Raw genomic sequence first — 23844 nt, forward strand, 5'->3', positions numbered from 1 at the left:
AAGTCTCCATGGAGAGAACCAAAAGCAGCCTCTGCAGGATAAATGGGAGGGAGAGTCAGAACAGAATTCTGTAGTCACAGAGGAAAAAATGGTCATGAGGCTACATAAAGCATTTCTATGTTAGAAGGAACATAATACATTTTCCACCAAATTGTTTAAACTCTTTAAGCTGTAGTTTTCAAACCTGTGAAATGGGGATAACGCCCACTTTGAAAGGTTGTCAGGATTCCATGAGTAATGTATATAAGGGGTTCAGCCTTGTGCTTGGTAAATAGCTCCAGACATAATACAGACTCAGGGGTTAACAAACTATAGCCTGAAGGTCGAATCCAGCCCATGGCCCGTTCATTTTTTTTAAATAAAGTTTTATTGGAACATAGCCAAGCACATTCATTTATGTATTGTTTGTGGCTGTTTTTATACTTCAATAACAGAACTGAGTAGTTTCAACAGTTACCATATGGCCAGCATGCCTAAATTATCTGACTCTGCAAAGAAAGTTCACCAGTCCCTTGTATAAATAACTATTATGACAACTCTTCAGTAATATACATTATTCTACAGACTTGAATGATTCTACAATTCAATTTTCTGGCTGTTGTATCACAATAATACCTGATGACTATCATTCTTTCGCCCAAGGTTCTAGTTTTCCTCTTGTAACAACCCAAAGTCTGCCCAGTTTCCTTGCTCTTCAATGTAGCCTTAAATGGTTAATTGGTTCATTTCACCACCAGGTGGCCTCCTATACTCTATTGTGCTTGTGGGACCCAAAGGAAAGCAGAAAATGGATCTAATGCACTTCTTTCAACTTTGGCTGTGATTCTGCTCTTATTAGCACTTCTCCAGTAGCTCTGCTGCTCTGAAATCACTCTCTATTTTATGTTTGGTCCTGAAACATAAATTCACACTGACCTTTTTAGAAAATGAATTCTAAATCAGGGTTAGAAACAGTTAAAACAGTAAAAACAAAATAAAAATATTTAAATGCATACTCACACCTACATCAAAGTAGTTTTTTTAAAAAAGAAGTTTGGCTATCACGTAAGAGGATTACCATGACTCAGTATTATTCTCAGCTGTGTCCTAGCAGGATTAATTAATCTTGAAGTTTCCACAGGAAAGACAAAGGCCACTGCCCCTCAGATCTCCATATGTTAATTTCTTGAAGAGCATAGGTGGACTTCAGATCAGTACCCCAGTTTCTTCATGTTTTTTAATTCTCTAAATTCTCTTTTTGCATTTTCATTTATCTTATTTTTGAGCTTTGCTAAAGACCGGTGCCATGCAAGGAAGATTAGAAAGCTGTGTGATAAAGTGCTGGAGAAGGAGGCTGGATTCTCCTTGGGCAATGACTCTTATCCTCTCAGATTTCATTTTCTTCATCTATAAAGCCAGGGGGTTGGACTGGGTGGCTTAAAGGTCCATTCCAACTTCAAGATTCTCTCACTGGTGAAAAATCAAAGATTATTCCAATTAGTAATTGGTTTGGCTAGGAACCATCTGGCAAAACCCGGAATTTTAGGAACTCGATTTCAAAGGCTATGGAAACAAACTCATGGGTAAATATAATTTTGTGGCAAGCTACCATAAAAAGCGTATAGTTTCTAAATGCCACATTATTTTTAGTTCATTTCAGGTGGTAGTCGTAAATGCAAATTTTATGAGCCTTCTTAGACCCTTTCCTTTACATTTTACTTTTATTCCGTAGTAGATAACTATTCAGTTGGATTCTGAACAGTGTCTTGCTAAGTCTGTCATAGAAGTTTAGCTTTCTCTTTGACGTCTTATTTTCTACACACTTTAATTTTCCTACCTTTTTCTTTGGGCAGAATGATCAAATCCTCTTCAAATTTCTTTGCAGCATAGAACAGATATATTCACTTATATTTCCATTGAAAACGGGTCATTTTATATGGTACAAACAACCTGTTCTTACCTTCTGCTTGAGTTGCGATATGCACATCACTGGTTTGTATTTGAAATGTCACATTGGATGTCATGGCAAATACTGCTAAAGGCATTTAGCTGTCTATGAGGAAAGGACCAGAATTGTCCCTAGGGCATTTTGGTAAAGAACAGGCTCACGTTTGAATTCAGAGTTACCCTGGGAGACCTAGTGACAGGCAATCTCTCTAATTCCAAATTCCCTACTGGGGCTACTTCTCTGGAGAGCTATCTGGTTAAAGGCAGATTCATACTTGCTTGGGGAAAAATTGATTACAAGTTTTTTCCCACTTTGCAAACTGTACTAATTAGTATCAAGCTCAACTAATAATTTATGAAATTTGCATTGCTTTCTGTTTGCCTAAGCACAAACATTTCCTACCATATATATTTTTCAATATATGTTCATATGTCTCATGTTCATGTCTAATACATATTAGGAATTAACAGTCTAATAATCTTACCTTTAAAAGTCAGGAAAAGTGAGAAGAAATGATGCTGTCTGTTATTAGCGACTGTAAAGATGTGGCAATAAGCATCTGTTAGGGATTACTATATGCTCTGAAAAGCAAAATAAAAGGAAGATTATCCTTTTCCTTCAGTAATTTATAACCCATTTGGAAAAGCAAAACCAAAAAACATGAAATAATAGCAAAGATAGCAAATATGTATGGTACCAAAAAAAAAAAAAAAAAAATAAGTGCTAGTCTTCTTAGAATGTCTTCATAAGAAGAAATGATATTTGAACTGGACCTCGCTGCATAGAATTTAAATAAGTGGAATGAAGATACAGAGGTAGATACATTGCAGAAGAATACAACATTGTGTGTGAGGGGGATGCCCTCAGTTCTAGGAGTTAGTTTGACCCATGACTAGGACTTTATCCAAATCAGGAAGATACATTGGGGAAGAGGAGCAAATCAGCAGCACCTCCTAATGGCTTTCATCCATGTGTTCAGTGAAAGTCAACAAAAGGCAAGATTGTTTTCCATTGAACATTGAATTCTCGATTCAGTGTTTCATGTAGTGAAGGGAAATTATATACATAAATATGCAAACTAATGGCATAAAAGAGATGAGAAAAGTTATGCCAAAGGTCATATTTTCTTAGCAGGCAACATTTGGATCAGGTTTGAACAAACACTTGTATCTAGTGCTTATTATGTAACAGGAGTTGTTCTAGGATCTTTGCATATATTAGCGCATCCAATCCTCACAGCAACCTTGTGAAAGAAGTATTAGTATCATCCCGAGATGAGCAACTAAGGCACAGGGATGTGCACAGCTAGTAAGCAATGCAAGCAAAGTTTAACAATGGGCAATCTGATTCCAGGCATATATTTTATTTTCATTTATTTATTTATTTTTGCCAAACTCCTTGAATCTCATTGGCTCACAAATTAAAATGCTTGGCATGGGTCCTTCTGTCACCATGTTTATAGAACCTAGTGATCAAATGGTTATGTGTGTGTAGGTTTTGAGAAGTAGTATTACTAGGTAATACCAGCATGTTCCCTCTTCCATTTATTAAGGGGAGAGAAAAATAGTAACACTTTGTTGATATATTTTCTAAAAGATGAAGACTATATATACATAGTTTAATATGTATGTATTATATATAAATATGTATACGTGATATGTGTTATATATAAATATTGTTTACCTTTTCAATGACTGCTCCCCAATGTGACCTATTTTATTCTCTAATGTGGACAGTAGTTCCAATACATTATTTCTAAGACAGATAATAAAAAGGAATGGGAAATACAAGGTCTTAACTTGCAAATGGGCCACAGACCACATTATCTTATTACAAGTCATATGTATTAAAATCGAAGACTTTGTTTTAAAATGGCACATTTTACGTAGAGATCTGAAATTTCACACAAACAAGATCTGTTTATTTCTTAAAACGTCTGTGGTGGGTAAGTGGTGAGGATATCATTGTCCCTGTTTTACAGATGGGATGACCACGAAAATATGAAATAACTTCCCTCAATAGAGCAAGCCACCAATAGAGCAAAGGCAGAAGGAACAGCCACAGAGAAAGTGGTGCCCAGTGAAGGGGCTCCCTATTGATGTGCTTAGAGAAAATCCTCAAAATCACAAGTTTTGCACCTATTTCTTCTTGAGCAGTTATCTGTTGTTATGGCTATAAGCTGCACTAAATGGCCACATCCTGGTACTTCTGGGTTTTTTTGTTTCAATCTCCACTTACTGAATTTTTGCGCCCTTATGCTAATTTTTAGGTCATCGGTATCATATTCCTTCATCCAATTATTTCAAGGGAACCAGTCACTGAAGACCTTCTCTCTAGCTGTGATTTCCTTCCTCTTCTGCAACATTCTCTAGTTTTATGTAGTTTTTAGATTTATTCTCTGTGGACTAGTTATTGTTGCCCCTATCTGGTGAAACTTTTGTAACTTCCCCTATTTTCTTATTACTTTCTCTCCCTCCATCTGTGTATTTCCTTCATTTTGTTCTCTAAATCTTTCCTCCTTCCTCTTTCTGACTTTTATCACTCTTATGATTGGACAAACACACACACACACACACACACACACACACACACAAACACTGTGTTTCTCTTTGATGGAGCTATTCTAATAAACGTCCTTGAATGTTTACGGCAGACTCCCTTACATAGCTGGAAAAATGCTCAAAAGCACTTATCATAACCAGCATTTGCTCTTTATAGTCTTAGTTTATGCTCATAAATTTTCACCTGTATCCTAGAGCTTCTTTAAACTGTGAGCCATCATTCTTCTGAACAACAGGTATGACTGTCAGTGAGAGCCTGTCTGCCCTTTTAGCCTCAACTTCATGCTACTAAAAAAATTTGTGGAGGTTTGGAGGATGAACTTAACACCAAAATGAATCTGGCCATAGATGCTCCAAGGATGGGGTTCTCAAGTCTGTTTTGACCACTCCAAAGTCAGTTTGAATGACATTCTTGACCTTATTTATTTACATTATACTCCCGGGGCCTACCAGTTTTCTCAGAATTCTGGACTGATATCTAAAGATGCATTTTCAAAAATGACAGCATGACCTAGCAAACTAAACTGAAATTCCTCCTGAAAGTTCTGTTTCTGGGTTTTAGTGATATCTTACTGACCTTGGGCAAGTCACTTAGCTTCTATGTATCAATTTCCAATCTGTAAGACAGAAGTGATATTACTAACTTTCCCCATGGGCTTGCCATAGGAGAACAAAAAAGAAAACAATCCGTTGAAATGACAGTCAAACTTTCTGATGCTGGAGCAACAGAGCTTAAAGCCTGAAATCTCTAAAATTTATTTTCTTAAGATCTCTTTCTAGTAAATATGGACATGTATCCCCAAAGAAACCAAAGAAAAAGAGACTAGAACAGAAAGGTTTTTAAATCTATAGCAGATTGGTGTTGGAACTGGAAATTAGACCCACCTCTTGCATCCTGGTCAAATATCATTGCTCCGAGAAAACCCTGAATTCCTAAAAGGTGTCCTTAAATATTTAAAAGGTTTCTGTCTTCTTTTTCTTTGATACATTTTATAGAAGCTTTTCTTAGGTTAACCATTCCTGGCCATGGGAAACAATTAACTTTGTTCACAGTTTCTGTCTAAAAATTGAGAGTGATATTTTTGTGTTGGGGGTTCTGATCAAATATTTTTTCACTGAGCATGAAGTTCAAAGATAAATGGAGGCAATCACATGCCACTCATTTCTGTGTACTAATACTGTACTGGACATATATTTCCACCACTGATATAGGCTCACTTGGTCTTTTATCTGGGAGAAATTCAAATGAATAAATATTTTCCAACTTCTGCATCTAACCCATAATGCTAAGAGTTAACTGTGGATAAAGACTGAACAGCACATGATCCCTGACCATATACACTCCATGTAGGAACTTATAATCTAATTCTGAAACTACATTCATCCCTATCTGAAGTGAAGGTACCAGAGTACCCTCAAAAAGTGGCCTAAGGCATCAAATATTTTACAATTCAGGGATTTGGGCATTCACCAAGAAAAACTTCATGGCATTTTGGCTCTATTAAGATTATAGATGTAAAAACCCTTTAAAAAGTCAAAAATACACTACAAAGGAAAAAAATCTTGATGTGAATATATAATGGTATGATGGCATTTCCATTGTGTTTTGGACAACTCTGGAAATGCTTTGATTGGCTCTGTCTTAAGACCTAAAACATGGTGAGTTCTGGATAATCATGGTGAGTTTCTCAGTGCTGGTGTCCATAGTCCCTGAAGAATGCCCATGTGCACTAAACTTGAAAAGATAGCTTTTGATAATGACATTATGCGGGAGGGGGTAGTGTTCTCAGCCTTCATTTAGGCCACTGATTCTCATAGATTTCTGAAGTCACAGTGTGCTGCAGCAATATCTTTTTGATAAACTACAATGGCTACAGTGTTCTACCTCTCATTTTTTCTTGTCCTCCTCAAAGAGAAAGCAAGATATTCTCTTTGAAGAAACATTATCAACAGCATTAACATGAGAAATATATCGTCTCTTCCTTATGAAATTAATTTGGCATTATTTTTGAGGTGCGCAACATCTTGGCAACTGCTTTGGTTTAAAACTCTGTGATTTGGGAAAAGCACGTTTCAGAATGTTTAATTCAGCGATACAAAAGGCACTAATGAAATATGCATGTATGAATTTTATATCATATTAGTTCCCTCTTTCTTGAAATCTGAATAAAAGCCAAACATCTGGATTACGTTTGAAAAGCCTGAATTTCCAATTTTCAGAGAGATTCAATCTATTTTGACATTGCACACTTAGCCTTAACATTTACAGTGTGCTATTAACATTACTTGCAATTGTAAAAAAAAAAAAAAAAAAAAGTCCAGATTTAAACAAACTTGGTGCCTCCTAATGCTAAAAATATATCTATATTTGAAGTGGCTGTTGCTGCACAACTGTGTACGTCCGTGGTTTGGGCTTCATCAGCATTTCTATTATAAATACTTGCACTGAACAAGCCTATAATTCTGCTATAGAGATATGGGGTAAGCTTTGGTATATAAATTCTCCCATGGTTGTATATTAAAACAACAAACAGCAATTCATGTATCGCTTAGGCTTAGTTTGAAAAAGTATTCATTGATTCAGTGTTTACCGAAGACCTCAAATATTCAAGGTACTCCATGATTGGCCAAAAAAGGAATAGCCCTCATCCTTGGGTTTATTCTTCAAATAGAAGATAGATAATAAGATTTCTGTTTTTATACATATTTGGGCATATTTTGGCAGCTAGGCTAAAGGCAAATGTATATTTATGGTCATAATTTGGGGAAGTAAATATGGATATCAATGCTTTGTCTCACTTCATGATCATAGTTTATTTAAGATATAGCTGGTCAAGTTTTAAGGGGTAAAATAAGAAGTTCTATGTCTACACAAGAGATCAAGGAAGATAGAAGAATGTGACACTGTGTTTGAAGTTTGCATAATAGTAAACCTTCAGTGGACTTTAATTTACTACCCTCAAATTTTTACTGGATTTCTTGTAGTATGTAGTAGGTAAATCTCACTCTTCTGTGACATGTGGAGAACAGCTAAAGTCAGGAATTTCCCTTTTCTCGTCTTATTTTGCTTTATTTAAAAAAAAATCCATTAGATTATAAAGTAGTACCCAATGAAACAAAAATAGATGTGTTTCAAGGCATCTGTTTAGATCAGAGGATGGAAAGCAGAAGAAATAATACTTTTAAATTGGAAACTTTTTTAAAGGAGAAAACTGAGTTTCCATTACATTAATTGCTGCTCCTCGTGTCTTTTTTCCCATCCTACACTACGTACTCTAACAGATATTACATAATTGCATAACTATTCTTACTATGTGCTGACATGGCATTACGACAGCCCTGATATGGTGCATCATAATGAAACCGTAATTAGAACAGTCATGATGTATTATGGCAACGATCCACATCGTCACTGAAGTGCATTGGAATGCACAGAAAACCCATTGAGATGTGCAGATTTTCAACATAATGTAGCACAACCATGAAGTTTCATAGCATGGAGGAGAAATTGCCATTATGCCCACACTGCTGGCAGCAAGGTTATAACACATTTCTTCAGTCTGTTAGAGAAAGTTCTGTATTGATAGAAGAAATTTTTTGAGAGTGCCATTTGTGAAGTTTATGTCTATAAGACAAATCTGCCGGAAAGACCTTGTTGAAATATGGACTTAACTGCATAAATTCTATAGAGGTTTCCCATAAAATATTTACCAAAATAAAGGACCCAAAAGATTTCATTTAATATCTCAAATTCAATGAAATACTTTCCTAAAGTAGTCCAGATTGAAGATGATTTGAGGATTTTTATTTAATGTTGCCTCTTCTTCTCATTTTCAGTGTCCTATCTTGAACTCTGATTGTATAGCTTACATTTTATGTGGTTGTATCTCTGCTCCCTTGTGGTTCTCCTAGGTTTCTCTACATGAGAATCTTCTATGTGAGTCTTGTTCCAGTAAGTGGTGGCTTCTCCTTGACGTGGTGTGTTTTGGTCTTGGCATTCCTCCTATACACAGAATAATATGATTGTTATGGCTGATTTGGCGATGTGAGCCCAAAGAAGCTCAACTTTCTAAAACAGAGAGGAACTTTAAACTTTATTTTCTAGGCCAGTCCTCATTCAGGGCCTCATTATCTCATAAAACCTCCCAACCACGTACACTTCTGGTCTCTACCTGAATACCTGTGGTAAGTGGGAGCTCCCTGTCGCCCAAGCTCTGCTCCTACTCGTTCTTCAGCCTTTGATCCCATTGCCTGATCTCTGAGACCAGATGAAAGAAATTAATATTTTCTATTGAAAGCCCTCCAATTTTCCAAGTCTGCTAACATGTCCTTCCCTCTCTTCTCTCATCTTCAACTCTTACTTACCCTTGGCTGAATATCTTCAGCTCTTCAACAGCTTGCTCCTTGGGGAAGTGTTGAATATTCTGCCTTCCTTGAGTGCTCTCCTTTGGACATTTTAGACATTGTCTAAGCCCCGCTTGGAAAATGGAACCCAACCAGAACCAGGACTGCAGGTTTGGGCTTAGTAAGTCACAGTCAAACTGATCTGTTGCTTTTCTTATTTATAACCCTGTGTTTGTCTCAATCCAGCCCCAAATCGTATTTCATTTTTTATATTTACCTTCCACTGTCTGTTGACTCATTGAACCTAAAGACAGTTGAAGCCTACTTACTTCTGTTGTTTATGCAGTTTTTGTATTTTTATTTTTTTAATTGGTGGGAAATTATTATCTCAGGCTTGACATATATCATATCTCCTATTTAGATTAATCTACTCTGCTAGCATGTTGTGTTCCCTTTGGAGAATAGTATCATCATAAATAGACATTGTGAAGCAGTTGCCTATGAATCAGATCCAACTCAGAGACATAGTTTGGCCTGTACAGTGTTAAAAAAGTTTTAATTCAACATATAAAAATTAGGAGATTTCACATGAAAATATGTATTTCTGGCTTCTCTTAAACATGTATCCCTGTTCATATAGAAGCTGTCTTGAAGCCATATTCTCAACATAGGAACAGTGGGCAGAGCTGAGTAGTGGTTGCCCCTTGTAGATGGAACTTGTGTTCTCCTACCCTCCACAATCCACACTACTTCTCCCTTTTCCCCCTTCACTGGGATTGAATGTTAGTAATCCTCACATTTTTGCATTGTTTTTCTTTTAGTAGAGAAAACAGTTCTCTTTTTCCAAGACACTAGCAACAGTTAGAGTGAAAAAGGATGACTTATCTGTGCACGACTCACCTTCTTTCCATTAGCGGCCAGGCAGTAGGGTACCGGAGCCGGCTAGTACTGGCTCAGAAGAACGGATTGTTCAGTACTCAGGAATTCTGCCCCCAGTAGCAACCTTTGGTAGTTTGGAATCTGCCATGGTTGGAGTATTTACACCAGGGAAATCGGCGAACACTATAAATCAGGGCTTTCTTTTTTTTTCTTTTTCCCCCAGAGAGCCAGTTTGTGAGTATACTGCCACCTTGTATGTATTTGAATTCCTGATCTCTGAACTAAAATACTTATTATTCTTTATTGATCATTGGGATTAGTATAACCTGGCAATCCAATCAACATGCCATATACATATTTTACTTTTATGTATCATTAATAAAAATATCGAGTAAGACTAGACCAAAAAAGAGCCCTGTGGTGTAACATATCCATGAAACCGTGATCTTTACATATGTTGTTCAACAGGTTCTCAGGAAAACTCCTTGTACTTCTGTGCTTCTAAATGATTGCATCCTTCTGCTCACTTTATGCTTATGAAAATCTAATATACCTGATCTAGGAATTCACATCCTTGCTGTAGAGATTTAAGTCATTAGATTTTGGGTGTATGTTCTTAGCAATTTAATTATGTTTAAAATCTGGTTAATAGTGTAGTAAATAACTGGTATTGCTACAAAATTGCATTGGGAAGGTAATAGGATTGAATTTCTACACAAGTTGACAGTCAATTAAAATTTCCATATATCCAGTGAGTTAGCCAGTTCTTGGCCAGGGACCTAGAACAAATGCCTTCCTCCTAAGCCGATCACTTCAAAACAGGCAAAATTTATAATAAAGTCAAATCAAGACTCAATGCATCAACTAAAATGTGAGCCTGGCTTATCAAATACAGATCAAAAGCAAGAGATAGACTAGAGAGCACTCACGATATTTTTTCCTTAAATTCCTCTATTTTTTATTGTCACTGGAGGAAAAATAACACATTAAAACCTCCTTACTGAATTACTGTCCTAAACCAATAGATCCATGGGGCTTGTTCAGCTAAAAACCACAACAGACTTTGTAATGCAGTGATGTAATCTTGGCTTTGTGTCATTTATATTCAACCTAAAAAAAAAAAAAAAACAATTTTCCTGAATAGACAGGCTGACAACAATATTGTTCGGTGTGGGTTTTTATTTGGATTCTTTCCAAATGGTTCACATGCCTTCACAGTAACACATCATGCTTGCTTACGTTTTTTGCCTGAATTCCAAAGTTTGCCCCTTTTACTAGCTTTCTATTTTTCTTTTAAGGTCTCAGTTATGTTTGTAAAACTAACCAGCTCCACCACAAAATTAGGATGTATCTTGCAGAGTGCATTCATTTTACTTTTTGCATATTTTTCCCGAGGTCATGTCAAGGTTAGTTTGAATTCCATCCTACATTAAGACTTCTTTCACAGCTATTTAGCTCGGCAGCCTACTCCCCGCTGGGGTCTGCCCCTTGGGCACGTCAAAGCTTCAGACCTGACAAATCACACACAGATGAAGCTGTACAGTTTTTTAAACAGTTTCATCAGTAACTTTTTTTTCTTTTTCACTATCCTCCTTCATATTGAGATTTTTTTCCCTCTGAATTACCATTTAAGGAATTTTAAATTCTATTTGAAACACTTTGTTTTCCATCAGAATTGCAAACCAGCAATATCATTTATTTTCTAGTATATCATACTAATAGCCTCCTAGTCACCAAGACTACAGACTGAAAGACCCACAGACCGTTCCTGATGAGTGTAACTGTAATTCCATTGTTAAAATCTATTTGTAGCAGGAAGCTTAGTGTTAGAAAGGTGGCTACATCTACCGGAATCAGAAAAAAAAAAAATGTCAACCATAAAAATGCATCGAGTTTATGACATATTATGGGTTGAGCCTGGAAATGTTTCTCAAATGGTTCGTAATATGCTCTTATCGGTATTTTAGCAAATTGTGAAACTAATGGTGCAACTCCATTTCCTGTTTAATTGATGAAGTTAAAATGCTTGGTTGCTAATGAGTGTATTAGCAAACAATGTCCCCTCGACAGGCTTAAGTAGATCAGGATTTTTTTAAAGCAGCTTACAGTCCTTATTTTTATATAACAGAAAAAATTGGCTGCCACAAAATTGCTAGATCAACTGAAGAAATGGTGTAATTATTGCTGTATAGTCATTTTGGCAATGTCAAACGGCCAGATTATAGTTTTCTAGTTTCTCACACTAGAAAATAGTTATTTTCTTTTACAAACCATAGGCTTTTCATACATTCTCATTCAGGACAAACAATACCTGAAGATCTTAACTGCAGACTAAGCAGAAAACTTAGAAGTGAGAAGAAAAAATAATATTTGAATGATTCTCCTCTCCTCGGTCCTCTTTTACAGTTAGCTCAGTATAAAAGTACCCAGCGAAGGGGTCCATAAAGGTTGCCTGGTTGAAACTAATTAAAGACAGGTCTAAATAGAAAAAGAAAAGAAAAGGGGATCAAAGGAATTACATTAGGTGTCAGGATGTTGTTTGGGGACATTTTATTTAGGTTTTTGTAATTCTGTTTCAGGAAAAAGCTAAATTCTAAAAATGTCCATTTTTTGCCATAATTCCACATTTGCGTTATTTTTGCAATAAGATACGTGTCAACAGGCAAACATCTTGAAGAAATCATTTCGGCATTGGCGCATTAACACATTATGGTGAAAAGAGAGGCTTGTGCTTTTCACGCAGTGCATTTCAGTCTTCAATTAATGTGAAAGCACTACAATGCCCATGCAACTTCTCTTGCCTAGTGGTGCACCATTTATCATTGCAGTTTTACATTGACCTTGACACCCACTTCATTAGAATAAAGATTGTCTACCATTTAGGTTACATTGTTCCTCTGCACAGAGACCCCATGCAAATTTCTGTTCAGATAGAAGAGCTGCGAGGCTGTCAGAGGTCATCTGCATTAAATGATTGCTGCTATTTTCCAACTGCTTCTTTTCATTCTACTCAATTCAGGCTAGGAGGATCAATCAAGTCCTCTGCCTGAAACAGTGGGACTGCTGGGAATATAACTGTTTTGGGTAGTAGTGGATATGCCCTAAACAGTATTAAATATTTAATATAAACTCATTAAAGGCCATGCAAAGGCTTCAGAAAGATAGCAGATTTATAGGGAAATCTAAGGGGCTAGAGAACCTTTTAAAAAATAAATAGAAGCATAATAATCAATTTTATAATTTTAGAGAGTAAGATTACAATAGTTCTGGAACTTAGTTAAATCTTTTCTGTGGAGACTTCTTTCTCACCCTTGACGTGGGTAGGGAAGGGATGAGACAGGCAGGCTTGGTATTCCTATGCAGTATTTTACATGAAATCAGAATGAAAAGTTTTCAGTTCTTGGTGTTTTTATTTTTCTTCTATAACAGTGAATTCTGCCCTGGGTATTTATTTTCAAAGGCTTAGGTATTTGTTATGTAAAAGAAATGATTGGAGAAATAAGTTGCCAGGTTTCCTACTTAAGTTTTCTGAGTGATATAATTGGAATTAAATTATTAATGGGAGATACTTTAAAAAAGATTGTTTTATGATCTTCTATTAGGGAATTTGCAATTCATTTTAATATTTGTAGTTTGATTTATATTAAAGATAATGCAATCTATGTCCAATTAACAATACATGGCCAATGTAATGTGATTTCCAGATCATGCAAATGGAATAAGCTAGAAGAGGGGGTAAAACTCAATTCTTAACCTCAGATGTAATTTGCTGTGCGAGTTCTGGCAATTTTAAATGACATTGCACTTTTTAATTTTTCCAAAGGCTCAGCAGCAAATTTATCCCAATCAAGAAAGCCTATTATTAATTTACAAGGACAATTGTAGGAGTCTTTATAATTTCTCTGTGCAATTATTCGCCATAAATTGCTAATGGCAAAATACAAAGAGTTTGTAAGAAATAACGACTATTATTTGTCTTGGGCGTGAGCCTTCTTCCATCTTGCTCATCTTCCTGAAGTGTTGGTGATATTGGCTCCATGTGAAGCATCCCGCGTGTTGTGAGAGGCTGGACACTGGTGTCCTGGAACGGGGGGCGGCGTAAGAGCTTCTGTAGAGATGGCGCTGGCCTCTAGCAGATTCCTGCACTCGGGGGCATGTACAGCTGAGCCGTGGACCCTGGACTTTCATATAAAAAGACTCTTTGTTCACCACTGAATGGCATTAGGCATGGACTTGCTGAGGGGCCACCATGAAGCCTCGCCTGAGGAGGGCAAACACTAGCCAGGGAGCACAATACGGGAGTCACAGACAGACACAGCTCTGCAGTTTTGTGCAAAAATGCGTATTTTCACGTATAGCTTTCCAGTAGTTTGGTGTTTGGGTGTATTCCTAGCATAATGCTTTCTTGCAAATAGGCTAAAATACATTTTTTTTCCCTCGCCGTATTTTCTCTTATCTTTCTGTTGTGAGTTTTCGAGAAAGGGGGATTACGCCGGCTAGCCAGGTGTTTGCGGTATTACTTTGCACTGGGAAAGATACTCACACTTGTTATTCTAATAACTAGATCTTTTCCTTGCTTTAACTCTTCCTAATAGAAAGTCACGTAAAGCCCAGTTAAAATATGGCATAAGATGTAAATACTCCAACCCTGAAGACACAGAATTGGACAGCCCTATTCTAATAATCAAGAAAATTCTTTGGTTTAAATCTTGTGTTTCTCGTAGCCCAAACTTCACTCTCTGCTCGGCAATGTCTGGTCTCTTTTCAGCATAACCAACAGAAGCACCATACAAAAGTCTTACAATGGATGTCTTAATCTCTCTGTGTGCTTTTAGAGCATTATTTTGAATTCCATCATGCTGCCTTTTTTCTTTCCTCTTCTGAAGTTTTATTACAACAGCAGAATTCCCAGGGAGCTTTGGGGGCAAGGTTCACATAATATAGCCCTGAAGTTTTGCTTAGGTGGAATCCATCCCCCCATCCTGGCCATCTTTTGATGATCTTTCTTTTTCAAAAAGATTCACTGGGTAGAGTCTTATAGCATTAGCTGTACGTAGTTTATTTTCTATTTTTTTTATTTACTAGACAGTGAGCATCTACAACCCTTTCATGATGCTTTCTTTCTCTGACCTCACAGTGACAAGGCATCTTGTTCTTTAACATTGAGGGAGGCAGAAAAATGCTTGAGTTGCTCAATGTGTGCCTTCTATACCAGTTTCAAAATGGCTTATTCTTCTGGTTTCCATGGTGACAATTAACACTGTTTCAAGGCATTGTTCCAGTCTCCATTTGGGCAGAATTTTTGGTGTGATTTTTAACAAAAAAAAAAAAAGATTTTAGGAGGGAAAAGAGCCTTTAGCATAACTGTCAAAAAAGTTATCTCAATCAAGTCTTTATACATTTCTAGTTATATTTACTTCAGAAATCCCTGTTTTTACTGGCTTTGTTTTATAATTCAATTTCAGCACTTGTGTTTTTAAAAAGTAAGCACTGAATAAGAATTTCTAAAAACTTCTTTAATTTTTGGTTAAAATAGCAAGCTAGTGTTTGTGGTTATTTTTAACTCTGTTTTTAAAGTGTTCTTACATACCTTCTGTACACACAGGAGTGGCATTTAGGATAGGAGTGGCCTGTGTCTTTAATTTAGATCATTCACGTATCTATTAGGAGGCTTCATTAGTCAAAATTGAATTGGCCAAGCAAATACACTTAATAATGTAAATATGCCCTTTCAATAGAGTATATTTTATTTTTGACTAGACAGAGAGGCCCACAGCAGGTGCTGTGGGGAAATTAAATACTGGATGCTTATTTACCTTAGCACTCAAGAAAAGCCATCTGACTTTAACTTTGTTAATCTCATTTTGGGCTATTGAAGAGTAGTCTCTATCATAATATCCCCAGACTATAGGACACAATGGGGCAGCCTCTGCTCACTTACTGCTGTGGGTGAAATGAATATGAAGATTAAATTATCTTCTCACCACAGGACAAAGTAGCCCTACTTGATAGGATGACTGAGAACTGATAGAGCTGGTGGTTGATTCTCCCCATCTAAGGCCTCTGGAAAGATGTTGAAGAGAGAAGAGCAAAACACCTTGAGCCTCAACATAAACAACCCTCTGGCATCGCTACATACATATACGACGTGAGGTCCTCATCGCATCAGATTCAACCTTCAGAGTGCCTCAAAAATTAAAATAAATATTTTTGCCTTAAATTACATGACAATCAAGTACCTCTCGTGCACATACCAGCACACCTAACAATTAGCTGGATTCTCTTAGCTTTTATAGTTAGAAGGCACTGTCCATCAATCACATCTTTAATCAAGCTATTCATACAGTAGGTTACACGGTGACATGACAGGGAGCATACCTAAAGACAAGGTTTTTTTAGCGTAATAACCTTTTATAATAGCCGTTGCAGTGACTACTTGTGCCACATTTCATAGGGAAAATTATTTTATTATGTCTAAAATTAAATTAATTGCTTTTTATATTTTTTTATTATTACAAGACTATCATTTTTATGGGACAAATCTAAACTGTTCTCTGTCTTGACTGATCTGCTGTGTGGGAGCCATTAAAAGTTGGGGTAAAGAGAGGGGATGAGCTTGTCATAAGTGACAGTGATAACTGGTGGAGGCTGCTCCCAGGTGGCACAGCCGGAGGACTCCTTCTGTCAGTGCACGTGGCATGAGCAAAAGATTTGAATAAGATTCTTCTGCCTGCCTGAAATGCTGGTTTCCCCAATATTATGTCAAAGAAGTCTTACCAAATTAATTATGTAAATCTTTGTCAGCAGCATCATCTTTAGATGGGAATCTGATTACATAAAGCAGATTGGCCTCTCCTCAATCATCACTCTGATAAATAAAACACTATCGAGGTTTCTAGAATACTTGTTGAGTGTTTTGTCCAGAAAACTCGAGTGGCCAGTGTTTTTTTAAGTATTGGAGTGACAGGGTCCTGGTAATTGCCTGGCGTTGGAAAATGCAATCAGAATCTCCCACGTATCACAGGTCAAATTCTGGAGGAGCTCTAAAACAACCCTTGATTTTTTTCATGATGCATATTCATGTAATTTTGGATGCTTCGACACCCTGATCAACATTCATTAATACTATGAAATGCTTTAAATCACCTCATTTAAAACATTTTGTTCTGTGATCCACAAATGACTAACATTTGGAGAAGTTTACATAATACAAATGATGTGCATGTTTAGTGTAAATGAAAGATTAAAATCTGAAACTAAAAGTATGCAAACATATGCACGTAAATGCTGAGGATCTATTACCCAAAATAAGGATCTCAAACCTTCTTTTCCTTTAAGCTGCTTCCAATTGTATTTTAGTTTGGAATCTTAGATAATACCATGTTTTCAGGGTGAATAACATGCTTGGGCATGTTTTGAACTTGGCTGATTTGCTGCTTTGCCCAGACAAAAGCTTTTCTGATTAGATCTGATAAGGTGCTGTCTTAGCTCAGTTAGAGCAAAGGAGCAACACTACCTAGGGCCTCAGTGGCCCAAATTACACACCTCAAAGAAAAAATTGGGGGGTTGCCATTATATTTTGGAAAAGCGCTAAAGTTGTAAAATATGTGTAATATTTTAACCAGAGTCTAGTTTTCTACTCAGAGGTGTTTTTATGTGTAGTACATTTTAAAAATATAGCCAGAGTCATTTATAGCTGTTCGTAATATAAGGCTTTCTAACTATGAAGTTATCCAAATAGAGTTATTTGAAGAGAATCACTATAGTAACTGCCATATTAAATGGCACTTAGATTATCTCTAGCAAAACATCTTTTAGCAGAGACTCACTCGCAGTTCGTTAGAATACAATGTATATTGGGGGGAGAAGTGTCTGTAGTCAATTGTGATGTTTGGGGACATTTTATGGTAATCAATAAAGAAGCACAGATTTGTAAACATTTCCAAAGCACTGGTTTGCTCTTTTTTCTCTATATGTACCTCTTCTCAAGCCCATGCAGTTTTTTGTTTTTTGTTCTTTTTTAAAGATTTCATTTATTTATTTGACAGGGAGAGACACAGTGAGAGAGGGAACACAGGCAGGGGGAGTGGGAGAGGGTGAAGCAGGCTTCCCATGGAGCAGGGAGCCCGATGCGGGGCTCGATCCCAGGATCCTGGGATCATGACCTGAGCCGAAGGCAGACGCTTAACCGACTGAGCCACCCAGGCACCCAAGCCCATGCAGTTTTTAAGTAAAAGAAAAATGGGGGTGGGGGGAGTGTTAACTGAGAATTCAGGAGACTTACAGGATAAGGAGGAAGGTCACACAATCTTTAGGGATCATTTTATTTGTACGACCCTGTACCACCAGTCCTTTGTGGGGCAGAGATGAGAGATGGGCAGCACTCTGGAGCCAAGTATTGACCGAAATCAACTATAATATTAAATCTCCCTGGACCAGGTATTTTCCTATTTGGAATATTTTAAATTAAAGATCAAATGTGTGTGTAAACTTTACTTTAAAATGACATAAATCGGGGTGCCTGGGTGGCTCAGTCAGTTAAGCATCTGACTCTTTCAGCTTGCATTGTGATCTCGTGGGTCATGGGATCAAGCCCCGAGTTGGGCTCCTCGCTCACCTGGGAGTCTGCTTGAAAGATTCTCTCCCTCTGCCCTTCCCCCTGCTTGCTTTTTCTCCCTCCTGCTCTCTCTCTCTCTCTCTGTCTCTCTAAAAATAAAATAAATAAATCTTCAGATCTTTAAAAAAAATAAAATAAAATGACATAAATCTTAGTCAACTAAATGGAATACCTTGGATGTTTATGTATGTGTGAGTAATATATATTTGGACTGATTTCAGCAATATTCCTCAACTTCTGAAGGTCCTTAGGCTTAGCCTCCCCAGACATTTTATTGGAAACAAAAACTTTTAACACCCATGAGCATCACTAACTCTGTGCTCAAAGATTTTCTAAGAACACCTGTCTCCCTAATGATACCTCTCTTCTCTCTTCTCGTTTTAGCGATACAGTGTGGAAATGTCCATCAGGGACCTGAAAAAGACGGAGCTGCTTAGTAAGGTTGAAGCTCTGAAGAAAGGTGGCGTTTTACTACCAAACGATCTCCTTGAAAAAGTGGATTCAATTAATGAAAAATGGGAACTGCTTGGGGTATTTGCATTTTTATTACTGTTTGTAGGTTATGTGTACATTTTTTTGTGTAGTGAAGTACTCTATCTGTCTGATTTCTAATTTGAAGCACAAATATCTCTCTCTTTCAATTCACTACCTACATTTCAAACAAGCTATTTATGCTATTATAAGGGAAAAACACTGCTTTTCCTCTTCTGTTGATTTTTTTTTTTTTTACTCTGAGCTTGTCTCCTCTCAGATTTTAATAATTTTGGTTCTTTAATACATAAAAAAGTAAGTAAAATAGACCATGTATTATGGGTATGCACCAAGTCAACTATAATACAGTCTATCTGATATACACTGACTGTCATGCTTGAATGAATGTTAATAGAATTTATTCTGAAGGTACATGTTAGAGACATCCACTGTTTAACTATTTACTGTACCCTTCAGATGAAAAGTGGAGTTGTCACTACAGCTTTCAAGTCGCACTAAAGCCACCAAAACAAAAATGCAAATCTGACCCAAATCTGAATTGCAGAATGAAATCGGCCTCTGTTTTGTGCCTCAATTTCCAGCTCACTTTTAACAAAAGCCCCCCCCCCAAAAAAAAAGTTTCATGTAATTCATTTCACGCAATGATGGGCTGGGTCTCAGCCAAAGACTGAGATGCAAGAATCTGGCAAAAAGGCAATATAGAGATTCTGTTAACCAGAGACCAGGATGGCACTGTGCAGGAGACAGGGCTGTCCTTTTGTTGGAAGACAGCTGAGAGAGAGAGGTTAAGCTGTAGTTTTTCATCAGCTTCTCTCCTAAATTGCCTTCACTTCAAATCAAGGGTAAGCTAAATTTGTCAATTACTTAAATGATTAATTATAACAGCAAAGTATGGGTGGTATCAGTTATGGAGCGTAATTTTGCATGCCTTCCATTTCCTGCCTTTTTTTTTTTTATTTTAAAGAAATAATACTCCAAAAATATTTTGAATAAAAAGCTCTCCGTGTACCTCGATGACTTGGAGGAGTGCCAGTGTTCAGTTTTGCCATACTTAATCTAGGTGATTAAAAAACTGCAAGTTTAAATCCTTGCTTTCTCATCTAAATTCACTACACTCTACCCTTGTGCAAAGTAACTCAGAACATTGGAAGTTTTTCCTCTGGCCTACTGGTACATTACTTTTTAATAGTAATTAATGGCCTCCGCTTTATAATATGGTGATTTCAGTTGGAACCTAGTAAATTCCACAGAATTCATTGATCTCCTGCAGGAGAAATGTGGTTAGTGTAGACATTTTTAAGGGGTTGTTTCACCAAACAGATGAGATCAGCAACTTTATGTGCTTGATAGAAAGAGCAGTAGTTTATGTTGTATTTTAACATATCTATTTCTAATTTGATAAGTAACTGACAGTCATCTTTTTTGAAAATTGTTTGACGTCGTGTACGTTGCTTCCTCAACAAAAATTTTAAATCAACATAATATCCAAAAAAAGAGACAGAATATTTAGCTATCCGTCGTGAGTCAGACACCTGAAAAAGGGTTGCCATTTTGACAAAAAATACCATTTGAGGACAATATGCAGAGTTCTGTAATGATTTAGGGGGAGAGGAGGGTAGAGGGAAGATTTTAACAGAACCTCTGCCACACTACCACCACCAGGCATCCTGCTTTAATTGGCATGATTACATTTTAATTGGCATGAAAAAAATTTAAAGACAAGGATTTTAACTTCTAACAATAGTAAAATAGAGGGATATGGTTTTTAATATTACTTTCATCTAAGGTGAACAGTGTGGAATGGAAATACATTAGAATGAAATGTCAGTGGTGCGTACAGTTTAATCTGTGAAATTTTGTCCCCTGTGCTGCATATTCCTCTGTCTCAATTGCATATTAAACAACCCTATCAAGGCAGGCATTGGCATCTGCTGTGCTGACACAAATTGTGAATTAAATGAAATTGATGTCCTCTGTCGTATATTTATGAAGACGGACCATTCTCTGAAGTATTCTGTTTATGAAGAATTTATGATTGCAAACTGTTCCAGAACAAAAAAGTGGCAATAAATTCTTTTTTGTGACCCTACCCTCCAAGGGCATTGATTTCACCTCCTGCTGCTACTTTTGTTACAGCATAAAAACAATAGCTAAATCTGGATTCCACGGAGGGTCTTCAAATTATCAATATTTGCGCCATGAAAATACAAGGGTGTTGCCAAGAAAGGCTATTTTTCTGTTAGGATCTCCTAAAGATACTATTTACAGAACACTACACAGCAAATGGATGTTTGTTGACTTAATTTTATTTGTGTTTTAAAGCTTATTTCTGTAGGTTTAATTCATCATTATAGATTAACTCCTACTGATTCTCCAGAGTGTTTTCCACCAAAAAAAAAAAAAAAAAAAAAATCCCTCTCAGCTGCACGTTCATGCCATAGTGGTTAATGTAAGAAGGCTTCTGGCATAGTGGATTGGGACTGACTTTGACACATATATTAGAAAGTCTACCATCCAGAAATGCAGAGTGGGAAGCATCGTGGGGTTGAACAATTTCTAAGTCAGGTAAAATGCAAGAACAGCACCAAGGAAGCTGCCCCTTCTGAGCGGCCCTCAGTCGTACGGTTGGGGAAATTGTACTTTATGAAACCAAAAAAAAAAAAAAAAGGAATTTAATTCTCCATGTACAATCTACTCTTGGCCTCTTTAGTATATTGATTAAACTCAGACTTCTATCTCCTGAAAATGTTACGCAGAGAATATTTTCTTGTAAACTCCTGTCATGAGAATTCAAATGAATTTTCATCAGTGACCATGGTGAACTTTTCCTTCCTGTTAAAGGAAATTATAAGTGAATGAGGTCTTCTTAAGCCCCTAGTGGTAGTCAGAACAACACACGCTGCTCAAGAATTCAAAAATCCTAAATGGAACAATGAGCTAATCTGAACTGAATGTCCATGGTGAGGGGGCAGGTGCAGCTGGACACCTTCCAGGAGGCTCTTGTTACTAACCAAACTGTGGAATGTTTTTGGTACCGAAGCTAATCTGTGTTTTTGTTTTTTTGTTGTTGGTGGTTTTTTGTTTGTTTGTTTTTGTTTTTGTTTTTCATCGGATGCGTTAGAAAACCCTAGGACAGAAGATCCAGGACACAATGGCAGGACACAGTGGGTCTGGTCCACGTGACCTGCTCTCTCCCGAAAGCGGAAACCTGGTGAGGCAGCTGGAGGTCAGGATCAAAGAACTGAAAGGGTGGCTGAGAGATACAGAGCTTTTCATCTTCAATTCCTGCCTGAGACAAGAAAAGGAAGGAACAATGAACGCTGAGAAACAACTGCAATACTTTAAGGTAATAAAAAAACAATCAAAGTTGATAAAAAGCTTTCTTTATGGTAGGGATGAAATATTTATCAAGTACATAAAGTATGATACCCATGTATCTATGTATCACTGGGCACTTAAATGTTTCCTTGGATTTATAGACACCCTCTACATTTCTTGTATGCCAACGTCTGTGTGTGGATAAAGATGAACATTAAGCCTATCAAATACACATTGTATAGGGGAAATCACTGCTGCTTGTGTGTTTTGTGCAATGCCTGTGGAGGGAGGGCTTTAATAAATTAAAAGCAGACCAGCAAACACTACAGATTACTGAGGACTTTGAAAGGCAGACCTAAATGTTCCATAAATAATGTGGCTAAAAATACTTCCATAAATTGATATGATAAAAGCATGTGATTTAATTGAAGACCATTAATGCTAACAAAAGGAAACATAATTTTTACATATGAGAGAATCAACTATTTATGGAGGGAAGAAAGAGGTTCCTCCCTTATAGGTATATTCCATTGTAGAAAAATACCAGCCTTAGCCACACAGCTGTGTGCGTGTTCACTGTGCGTCCGTGAAGGAGAAGCATTTACCCCATTGGTTTCCGTGATTTATGCAGTATCTACTCAAAAACAGTTTAGAATCCAAGTATTTTCTTTTATTGCCTATGCTCGCCTGTACTACTTGAATCCTCCTGTAAAGGCCGTGATTATTTGGTCTCTGAGGTCAGTCTGAGGCTTTGGGGTTATAAGATATGAACTTGGTGGCAAGAAACCTTCTGGCATGAATGGTCTCAAAGAGGAGAAAGGGGAAAACCAAGAAGGAAAGAACTTCTTAGGACCAAGCAACTGTTTCTTTGCAAAGCCTTACAGGACCAGGTTTTATTCATCCCCCCCCACACCCCACCCCGTGCCCCGCCATCCCCTCGCAGCCCTGCAATCTTCCAGCAGTCGATCAGAGAATTTAGTCCCATGTGGTTCACCTTCCATCTGCCAGACAAGCAGGATCACCTTGCTCACCTGCACAGCCTAGGAGGAGGAGCCCTCAAAGGTAAGACCACAATAATTCCCAATAAACTGCCTGCATCACATACCTACAGATTGTTTTGGAAACCTCCTCTTCTGCCATTGAATTGACAAGACCAAACTGGAAATTAAATGAAAGCCTCTTCCCAAGGCAAATGGGTTTTCCTGCCTATCCAGAAGATTTCTTATTTCATCTCTACTTGTCTTGCCCTCACCCCCATTGCAGGGAGATGGAGTCTTCAGATATTTGAACGCTGTGTTATTTGAACAAAACATGCACCTTATAAAGCATCCTGGTCATTAGTAGGCTGGATGATGTGAAATATATTTTTTCTTTATAGTATCTATATCACAGCTTTAGTGAACCAGTTAATGGCCCCAGATAGCTGTGTGACCTTGGTCATGTTTCTTGTATTATCCCTTGGTGCCTCAATTTCTTCATCTATAAAATGGGATAGTGATAGTATTTATCTCACACAGTTATGAGTTTACATACATAAATTATTATTTCTACTTTTTGTAATGGTGCATTTAAGGGATAGAAATCTCTTAATATTATAAACCCCAAAATGTTACATAATAATTGGAAACAATAACAGGAAGTTTGTTATTACAATTATTTATATACCTGCCTACCCCCATATCTCATAGATATTTAAAAGCAACCCT

At 37.1% G+C, this 23844-nt stretch overlaps 1 protein-coding gene across 3 annotated transcripts in view; it reads left to right on the forward strand.

The window, feature by feature from the left end:
- The window catches only part of AKAP6 (A-kinase anchoring protein 6), a 491158-nt gene that overhangs the window by 391121 nt on the left and 76193 nt on the right, over positions 1-23844 (forward strand). For all 3 annotated transcript variants that reach the window (XM_078053548.1, XM_078053547.1, XM_078053549.1), the window contains 2 exons: positions 18713-18859; positions 21942-22166. In XM_078053548.1, coding sequence (XP_077909674.1) covers positions 18713-18859; positions 21942-22166 — 372 coding nt within the window. The remainder of the gene's footprint in view (positions 1-18712; positions 18860-21941; positions 22167-23844) is intronic.

The sequence above is a fragment of the Halichoerus grypus genome, chromosome 8, assembly GCF_964656455.1.
Source record: "Halichoerus grypus chromosome 8, mHalGry1.hap1.1, whole genome shotgun sequence".
In the NCBI taxonomy this organism is placed as follows: domain Eukaryota; kingdom Metazoa; phylum Chordata; class Mammalia; order Carnivora; family Phocidae; genus Halichoerus; species Halichoerus grypus.